Genomic DNA, 10,205 nt, shown 5'->3' on the forward strand with positions numbered 1-10,205 from the left:
CAGGGCTGTTTGCTCAGAAAGTGCCTTTATGTCAACGCAAACAGCCTTCAGGTTTGCCAGGGCCTGGCTCCTTTTCTCCCTGGGGTCCAGGGTAGAAAAACAATAACCAGTGGGAAGGAGAGCGAGCCATAGGGGAGTGACCCTGCGTCCCTGGACCTTGGGTCTCCGTCCTCTCAGCCCTGTCCCTCAGGGCCTCCTTTGTCAGAACTCAGTTCTGTGGGGAGAGGGTACTGGGGAGGCAGCAGCTTTAAACAATGCCACAGTGTCTGGCAGGGAGCTGCGTGCTTGACCTGATTAGGCTCAGCGAGCCCGGGGGAGGGAGGGAGTGAAGGCAGGCTTGGGAAAGTGTTTTCCATCCCCACCCAACAGACTTTGCTTCCTTGTGTCTCTGCCAAGACCTCTTTTTGGGGAGGAAAGGCCGAATCGCCTCATTTCTACAGGGGCACCTTGGCCTCGCTCCTCTAAACCTGGGTAAGCTCTTTGACCTGCCTGTCCCCCTCCCTCTTGTCTTTCCTTCCCACCAACCAGCTCCCAAACAGAAAGTGTTTTTCACACTCGCAGCTCTCCCTCCTCAGGCCCTGCCAGGCCCAAAGCTGGGCCCAGAGGCCAGCTGGCACCCACATGAAAGGCCTTCCTGTCGAGAACCGGCATGGAACCCAGGGCCTCAAGGCTGCCCACACCGCAGCCCTGGCCCAGGGTCCAGAGCACAGGGCCACGGAAACTTGGCCACAAGGCTCTGGGGAGAAAAACAGCCTGAGCCGCACAGGAGAGGAGCCTCCCATCCCCGCAGCCTGGCTGGGCACATCAAGGGAGAAAGCGCAGTGCCCAGAATCCTTTGAACATGAAGCCGCAGCACCTGCACCTGGCAGAGGACCCGGGAACCAGGGAATCGTGCTGGGGGCAGCACTTGGGGTTTGTTAGTGCAGGTGGAGAGAAAACAGGAGAGTAGCAATTTCCAACCCATCAGCAGAAAAAAGTGAAAGCTGAGAAGTCAGGGTGAGGCTGGAGGGGACAGGAGGGGGTGGCTGGGTGGGCCCAGAATTGAGATCTGATTTGCAAAATGGTGGCAAAAGGCAACAGGCTGCGGCTCCCTTGAGAGAAAAACCTGGTCTCCCAACCGGCAATGGGTGTCGTTATCAAATGCACAGCCATGCCTGTTCCCAGGATGCAGGTGCAGTCTGGATAAACTGAGACTAGGGTTGGGGGTGATCTGTCCAAGGTTGCACAGCACATTCACGATGGGGCTTGAACTACAAACCCAGGACTCCTGACCTGGAAAGAATCTCCTAGTAGGTGCTGGAGGGTTCATTCTTGGACAGAAATCTGGGAGAACCTACAGCAAAATGGCAACAATGTGATTGTGGGTAACTTAAAGTTTGTGGTTTTGTGTGTGGTTTTTTGTTTTTTGCTTACCTGTGCTTTCTACTTTTTTTTTTTTTTTTTTTTTTACAGTGAGAAAAAAATACCTGTGGGGAAAAAAAACATAATGGAAAATAAGAGTTTTGATGAAATGATACACTACACATAAGGTGTTAAGCAGGATGAGGGGCTGGCATTTAATAATGGATAAATAAAGGTTAAAAGTAATTATCTTAAGGGGAGAGAGGGCAAGGAAGAGGAAGCAGAAGGAAGGGAGAAAGGGGAAAGAGGAACATCCAAAGTGAGGAAGAAGTCAAAGCTAAAGGAAAGGAGTGAAAGAGGGAAAGCAGAAAGAATATTAACAAGAAGAGTGAATATTCTTGGCCAGGTACAGTAGCTCGTGCCTATAATTCCAGTGCTTTGAGAGGCAGAGGCAGGAGGATCACTTGAGCCCAGGAGTTTGAGACCAGCCTGAGCAACACAGCAAGACCTTGTCTCTACAAAAATTGAAAAAATTAACCAGGCTTAGTGGCATGCATCTGTAGTCTCAGCTACTCAGGAGACTTAGGAGGAAGGATTGCTTGAGCCCAGGAAGTCAAGGCTGCAATGAGCTATGATTATGCCACTGCACTCCAGCCTGGGTGACAGAGCAATACCCCACCTCAAAATGTATAATAATAATTTTAAAGAATAAATTTAATTTTTTAAAATAGTGAATATCTTCACGGATTCCTGGATCTCAGTGCTGCCTCGCAAAGACAAAATAAATATCAAAGTATCAGTCATCAAGTTAGCACACTCCTCACCTTCCTTCAGGTCCGTGTGAAAGACCCTGGGTTGGGCTGGACTAGAGGGAAGTTTCCTGAACTAGCTGTGGTTCCAGCTGTGTAGACAGTTAGATGGTTACTAACAGCATTCACAGAGCGTCTGCAATGGGGGTTGTTTCATATGACTAGTTTCGAGGATTCCATCACACACACACACACACACACACACACACGCACACACAGAAGACACTGGGCACCTCATTTCAGAAGCGTCATGGCTACTGTTTGGAAATGAGTGTTCTACGTGTCCTCTCTGGAGGGAGGCTGAGCTGGAGATGGGAGGGAGTCTTTGCTGCCAGCGCCCTGCAGGGTAATCCAACCATCCTTGGTGACATCATGTTTTCTGAGTGGATGTTTGCTTCAGAAGCTGCAAAATAATCTCAACTTTCAGCCCCAACTTCTCCCCAGGAGGGCAGCATCCTGTGAATTTGGCCAAAACGGAACTCACACCATAGCTCATTAAGGGAGCAATCAGCGAGGGTACCAAAATGCTGCCTCCCTCACACTTTCCACCCTGCATCCCCCATCAAAACTCTCATAGCCTGTGTCTCTCTGGGTGCCAGAGGGAGAGAAAATGCATGTTCCAATGGGGTATTGAGGAAGGGAGAGGAGAAAGAGGGGCAGGTCAAAGGAGCCTGGTATAGAAATGGGGTGACCCCACCTGGCTCCCTCCAGGGCTGGGGTCTCTTATGACAGGCACTGGGCTGATGGAAAGCAGCTGCAGGAACTTGGCAGACCCAAGTGGGGTCAGCTGGAGATAGAAACTACCCCTGAACGTCATAGGAATTTAATGCCCACTGAGCTAGGGGAGCCAATGTCAACATCTCTGAGCCAGAGGCCAGGGACTAGCAAAGCAAATGCAGCTCAAAAGATGAGGTGCCCCTTCACCCGACAGGGGCTCCTTGGCTGTGAAGCCAGAGGGATCTTAGTTCAGATTCCGGCTGGGTGACCTTGAGTAATTTACTTGGCCCTTCCAAACCTCACCTTTTGCACCTGACATGGGGTTCCAGTCATTTCTTCATGTATTCATTTGTTCAATAAGTATTTACTTAGTGTGTACCATGTGCCACGCACCGTGCATACAACAGCAATCAAACTATTGTCCCTATTGTCCCTGCTCCAAAGGAAGTTGTAGCTTAGTGAGGACAAGCAAAAAGGTTCTTCTAAAACAGAATAAGAATTGCTACCCTAGCGATATACACTGGGAAGGATAGGAGTATAAACTAGTCTTGAGACCAAAAAATCTTTCTGTAAGAAGGAACATCTAAGTTGAGACTTGCAAGATAAGTAGGAGTTCTTGCAAAAAGAAAGAAAAAGCAATGTGTGCACAGAGCTGGTGGTGAGAGAGAGCATGGCATCATGGAGGAACAGAAATAGTTCAGTATGGCTGGAGATGGAACACGTTTGGTAAAAAGGAGCTCAGGGAGGGTGAGGCTGAAGAAGGAAGTGAAGGTCTGAGTGTGGAGGCCTTGTATACCATGCTTGAGTTTATTTGTTTGTTTTTGGTTTTGATTTTGTTTTGAGACAGAGTCTTGCTCTGTCACGAAAGCTGGAGTGCGGTGGCATGATCTTGGCTCACTCACTGCAAACTCTGCCTCCCGGATTCAACATTCTCCTGCCTCAGCCTCCCGAGTAGCTGGGATTACAGATGTGCACCACCATGCCCAGCTAATTTTGTATTTTTGGTAGAGATGGGTTTTCGCCGTGTTGGCCAGGCTGGTTTTGAACTCCTGACCTCGAGTGATCTGCCCGCCTCGGCCTCCCAAAATGCTGGGATTACAGGCATGAGCCACCATGCCCGTCCTCATGCTTGAGTTTAGATTTCATCCTGAGTCTACACTTGAATGAAGGTTTCCAGTAGGGGAATGAGATGATCAGATTTCTGTGGCTAGAGGGTGCAGAACTGATTGGAGGAAAGAAGGACACGAGATGGGGAAAAGACTGTTAGAGGGAAGCTGTTGGAAGGATCCAGGCAAGAGGCAGCAGAGGTCTGAGCTGTGGAGGTGAAGAGAAGGCAGAGAAGACGAAAGCAGGTAAATGTGAGAGGTGTTGGAGAGGGAGAATGGATGAAACTTGGGGACTGAGTGGATGTTGCAGTGGAAGAAGAGGAGGCTTGGAGGTGGGAGGAGTCGGGACTATATTTGGACTGAGGAGGAGGAATGTTCTAGTTAGGAGTGATACCTATGAGAAAAGAATCAATCACCCCCACAGAGCTCTGAAGTAGCTCAGAACGTGAAGGCATCAGGTAGGGAGGAGGGCAAGGTGAGGTATAGGAGGAAAATGAGGGCATAGGATGGAAAGCCACCTATCTTCAGAATGCTAGCAGTCAAATACCTACTCCTTAGGCAAGAGACAGGGGTTATTCTTAGGAGAAAAAGAACAGAAGAGGTCATGGACTTGGGGCTCCAAGCACCAAATAGTGAGGGTGAGATTTAGGGCTGAAAAGGAGGTATCAACTGAAAGCCTATCCATGGGGTAGTCAGTTCTCCAGCCCCTTCCTTTTGTCCTACCTGCTGATGGGCATCTTTCCCTCAGGTTGGAAAATATGATTCTTTAGAGAAACTGAAGAGTCTACAAGGAATAAAACCTCCAGATACTAATTGTTTTGAGTGGGGTTGAAGTCCCCCAAAGGAATGGCAAAGTCTCTTCCCTGTTACCCCAAAGTGATAAGCTACACGGACCTTCCAATCAACTTTTGTAGTTTCTCATTCTTAAGTATGAACAGACAACCAGTCTGATATGCTCAGAGAAATATAAGGCCATAAAACAAGAACTAGCTGCTATGAAAAAAGGAACAATCATTTAATAATAGATTTTGAAAATTAATGTCAAAAAAAACATTCAATAGAAAGGCCAGAATATGTTCTTGAGGACATCTCCCAAAAAGTAGAAGAAAAAAAAATGAGGACTAACAGAGAAAAGGTAAGAACTTTGGGAATAAAACCAGAAGTTCAATAACTTATTGGCAGAAATTCCAGAAAGAGAGAGAGAAAATGGAAAGAAATTATCAAATAAATAAGAATATTTTCCAGAACTAAAGAGTGCATGTCACTGAATTAAAAGAACCTGCCAAGAGCCTGCCACAAAAAATTTTAAAAGGCCTAAAATGTAGGAGTTTGATCTTAAAATTTGAGAACATCAAGCATAAAGAAAAGAACTGAAAAACTTCCAAAAAAAAAAAAAGAAGAAGAATGGTACTGAATGTCTCCAGAGCAAATGCATCTTAAAACGATGGGAGAAAATTATCTTCAATCTGCATTTCTGTACCCAGTTAATCTATCAGCTAAGTGTGAGAGCAGGAGAAATGTTTGCCGGACATGCAAAGATTCAGAAGACTTACTTCCCATCCACACTGTCTTGGAAAACTATAAGAGAATAGGCCAGCAAAGCAAAAGCATCAACCCAGATGGAAAAAGTCATATATTCCAGGAAATGGGGTTGCAACTCAGAGGCACAATAAAGAAAAGTCTTAGAGGACCCTTTGCAGCAGACCTAAGGAATAACCATCCAAACTAGAGAAGAATAGAGGGCTCTGAAAGGGAGATCTTTAGGAAAAACATAGGTTGATAACATAAATGATATGTTAGGTTATACAATGGATCCTTTGAAAAGAAGTATAGAACATTATGCAGGTGAAAATATGGGCAATTAATAACTCAAGGAAAAACAAAAAGCTACAAAGGAAAGAGAATGTAATCATAGCATACTACTTGACTCTGCTACAAACAATGTTTAAAAAGTCTTAATGATGTAAACCCTGACTGCTAACTTAAAATAAAAAATAGTGATTCAACTATATTGAGAGGATGGGGTGGGGGACATAATAAGAGCTACACAATCTCATAACTCTATCATAACAAAAAATTTGTCTAAATATATCTATAAATGTCTAAAAAGACATATCAAGAAAAAAGAATAAGCATAATATTTTAATATTATAGAGATAACTACCAAAAGAAAGGGTGAAAATAATCGTCTTGGTGGTGGGTTAGCGGACAGTTTCAGAATGTGGAGAGATATAAGACAGATAATAACTTAAAAAAATTTTTCAATTTATATTTTACATTCAGGGGGTACATGTGGAGGTTTATTGGTACATGGGTATATTGTGTGATGCTGAGGTTTGGGGGATAATAACTTGTTCATTATAGACTTTAAAAACCACATCTGGATGTTTCTTTTATACAACTTTTTTAGTTAAAAAAATTAAATGTAAATAAAATAGCAAAAAAGAAATGTGAGTTTCTAGTCCCACTTTCCCTCCCTTACAGTGTGCGGAAGTCTCTAACAGAGTAGCTTTTTTGGTTTCAAAGTCAGGAAAACAGGGAAAGGCAAATTGCTGAAACACATCTACGTCTATGACTGTCTTCTGGGTAGGAAGCACAGAGATAAAGTTGGTAAAGTACCCAGCACAGAATATGTCCTCGAGGAATGTTGACTTTCCTTTTCTCTCCACCTGAAGCAGCATTTCTCATATTTATTTATTTAATTAAATGAACATAGTCTTCAGAGAAAGGCAAGAAATCAGGCAGGCGCATTCTCCAGAAGCCCAAGTTAAAAGAAGATTTAGTGACAGTCTTGTTGGGTGCAGGTTTCTAACCTGTGGGTGATCATGAGAATTACCTGACGGATTTTTACAAGAAAAGATTTCTGGGCCTTACCCAAGTTTTGGGGTAACTTGGGCCCAGGGAGGAGAAGTCCTTGACCGGGCCAGGAAGAGGCAGGACCAGAATGAAAGCCCTGGCCTTCTGCCCACAGCACTGTAGCCTCCATACACTTACCTGGGTTTCCATACCACCCTGATTTTCTCTTTAACAGATACCATTGGGTTCTGCACATGTTTGGGTAGTAGTGTTGAGACTCAGCACTGAGGCAGGGGGAGGGGCTTGGGGGCTGTTTGTGTGCAAGTCCCAATAGAAGCCAGCTCAGATTCAACTGCTCACCCTCAAATTCCCCTAAATCTGGAGGGGCAGTGGTGCTCCTTTGTCCTGCAGGCAGCTGCTGGCTTCCCAAGATGCCCAGAGACACGGGATGCTGGCCAGGGCTGGAGCCAGGAAATCCAGCTGTGTCATTTGCCAGGCCCCACCCAGTGCTGATGCCTGGTTCCAGCCAACTGTGATTCACCTACTTCATCACTTGGCCAGATGCCACCCACTATCCCCACTTCCTTTCCCTCCCCTCAGATCACCCTCCCTGCAGGTGGTTGAAGGAGTGACCCAGGCAGTTCTGCCTTAGGACCCAGCTGTCAGGATCCCCATGTCAGCAGATTCAGTGGTATTTGATTACAGAAAATCAAAGAGAGACGCTGACGCCTGTAATCTCAGCACTTTGGGAGGCTAAGGCGGGCGGATCATGAGGTCAGGAGATCAAGACCATCCTGGCCAACATGCTGAAACCGCGTCTCTACTAAAAATACAAAAAATTAGTAGGGTGTGGTGGTGCATGCCTGTAGTCCCAGCTACTCGGGAGGCTGAGGCAGGAGAATTGCTTGAACCTGGGAGGCAGAGGCTGCAGTTAGCTGAGATGGTGCCACTGCACTCCAGCCTGGGCGACAGAGCGAGACTCCGTCTCAAAAAAAGAAAAAAAAGGAGAGACTTCTCTTATGCTTGAATAATTCCCCCATGCTCCTTTTCGCAATATCTTTATAGTGTGGGGCCAAGAAAAATCCTCTTCAGGAGAAGGAATTGAAAATAAAAACAATATTGCCATACATTCGCATATTATTTTATACATACAGGCTCTTTTGCATACATTACCTCAGACATGTAACCCTCACAACCACTCCTTAAGCTTGTTATTGAAAAAATTCAAAGCATAACGAAAGTAAAGATCAATGAACAATTAAGTACCGATTAAGTACCCGGATGAAAGAAAACTATCGCCCCATGGCCGCACGTCTTTCAACTGCCTCATTGCCACTCCACTTTCCAAAACAAACGGATTGTTTTGAAGAAATCCATAATATCATCAAATATCCAGTGAGTGTTCAAATTTCCGAAATCTGCATATCACCTTTACTTGATGTCTCTCAAGTCTCTTTAAATTTGTAGGTTTCCACTCCCTCTTTTTTCTTTTTCCTTGCAAAGATTATTTGTTGAAGAAACCAGGCCATTTTTCCTATAGAGTTTCTCACATTCTGGGTTGTGCGGATGGTATTTCTAAAACATGTTCTGCTGTTCCAGATCTTTCCTGTAAACTGAAAGTTAGATCTATAGATGTGAGATATGATTTCGAGCAAGAATCTCTCATAGGTGATTTTTTTTTTTTTTTTTTTGAGAGGGAGTTCCCCTCTTGTTGCCCAGGCTGGAGTGCAGTGGCACAATCTCAGCTCACTGCAACCTCTGCCTCCCGGGTTCAAGCGATTCTCCTGCCTCAGCCTCCCAAGTAGCTGGGATTACAGGCATCTGCCACCACGCCCGACTAATTCTGTATTTTTAGTAGAGGTGGGGTTTCTCCATGTTGGTCAGGCTGGTCTCAAATTCCTGACCTCAGGTGATCTGCCCACCGCAGTCTCCCAAGGTGCTGAGATTACAGGCGTGAGCCACCACACCAGGCCCTGGGCTCTCTTTTCATGATGTTGGTAGACATTGGTGATCATTGTCTAGTGCTCCATTAGCTCATAAGGGGTTTGCAAAATGGTGATTCTGGTATTGCATCTTCACTTACTAGCTGGAACTCTTCCAGAGAGAAGCATTTCAATCCATTGCACTTATTTTTCTTATTGTACTCAAATAGTCCCATCTTTGTCCTCCTCAAGTTAGTTCCTGAATTCCTCTGAACCAACCTCAGTAGTCTTCCATAGTTCCCTGGCTTTCAGGAATGATAACATCTTCTTGGCTTATCTTGTATATCTTCTGTCTTACATCTGGAATCCAAAATTCTTTTAAGAACCCTAATTCCTTTTGGTGGAAAATGGTATTTAGAATTTATAATCTAGGTATAGGAAGTACTCATTGCTACTGGTTGGTCATTGCTTCTAGGCCTCTTTGATGGACAGAGCTAGGAAATATATATTTTTGTATTTATTAATGTGTTTAAAATAACAAAAACTTATCATAATTTAAATTATCATATATATATTTAAAATAGACCTTTTTTAGAGCAGTTTTAAATTCACAGCAAAATTTAGAGGAAAGTACAGAGTTCCCATATACTCCCTGCCCCGACATATGCACAGCTTTCCCTATTATTAACCTCCCCCACCACAGTGGTGTGTTTGTTATAATTGATAAACCAATACTGACACACATTATTACCCAAAGTCCATAGTTTACATTAGGGTTCACTCTTGGTGTTGTACAGTCTGTAAGTTTGGGCAAACGTATAATGACGGGTATCCACCATTATAGTAGGTGAATAAAACAAGAAGTACAATAACTTATTAGCAGAAATTCCAGAAAGAGAATTTCTTGCTGGAATTCTCTTTCACTTTCCTAAAAATCCTGTGTTCCACCTCTTCAGCCCTCCCTCCATCCTAATCCCTGGAAACCAGTGATCTTTTAACTGTCTTCATAGTTTTGCCTTTTTCAGAATGTCACATAGTTGGAATCATACAGTACGTATGCTTTTCAGGCTGGCTTCTTTCTGTTAGTAATATGCATTTAAAATTCTTCCATGTCTTTTCATGGCTTGATACCTCTTCCTTTTTAGCACTGAATGATATTCTACTGTCCGGATGTACCACAGTTTATTTATCCATTCCCCTCTGAAGAACATCTTGATGGCTTCCAAGTTTTGGCACTGATGAATAAAGCTGCTATAAACATCCATGTGCAGGCTTCTGTGTAGACGTAAGTTTTTAACTCCTTTGGGTAAATACCAAGGAGTATGATTGTTGGGATTTATGGTAAAAATATAAAAATATACATTTTAAAATGCTATTTTTTAGTTTTGAAAAAAAAAATCTCAAACTCATGAAGAAGTTCCAAGTAAAGTACAAAGTACTGTTTCCCCTAAACATTTGAGCATAAGTTGTTAATACAATGTCCTATGATTCCCAAATAATTTAGTTGTATTTTC

General features: G+C 44.1%; 1 protein-coding gene across 2 annotated transcripts in view; it reads left to right on the forward strand.

Annotated features, from left to right (window-relative positions):
* SCARA3 (scavenger receptor class A member 3) overlaps positions 1-9,953 on the forward strand; it is a 78,191-nt gene extending 68,238 nt beyond the window's left edge. For both annotated transcript variants that reach the window (XR_001720108.3, XM_016959268.3), the window contains one exon: positions 9,837-9,953. Coding sequence is in view for 1 of the 2 variants with exons in the window: in XM_016959268.3 (XP_016814757.3) it covers positions 9,837-9,895 (59 nt within the window). In the remaining variant the exon portion in view is untranslated. The remainder of the gene's footprint in view (positions 1-9,836) is intronic.
* Positions 9,954-10,205: the final 252 nt, after the last annotated feature.

The sequence above is a fragment of the Pan troglodytes genome, chromosome 7 (genome assembly GCF_028858775.2).
Source record: "Pan troglodytes isolate AG18354 chromosome 7, NHGRI_mPanTro3-v2.0_pri, whole genome shotgun sequence".
NCBI classification, from domain to species: Eukaryota; Metazoa; Chordata; class Mammalia; order Primates; family Hominidae; genus Pan; species Pan troglodytes.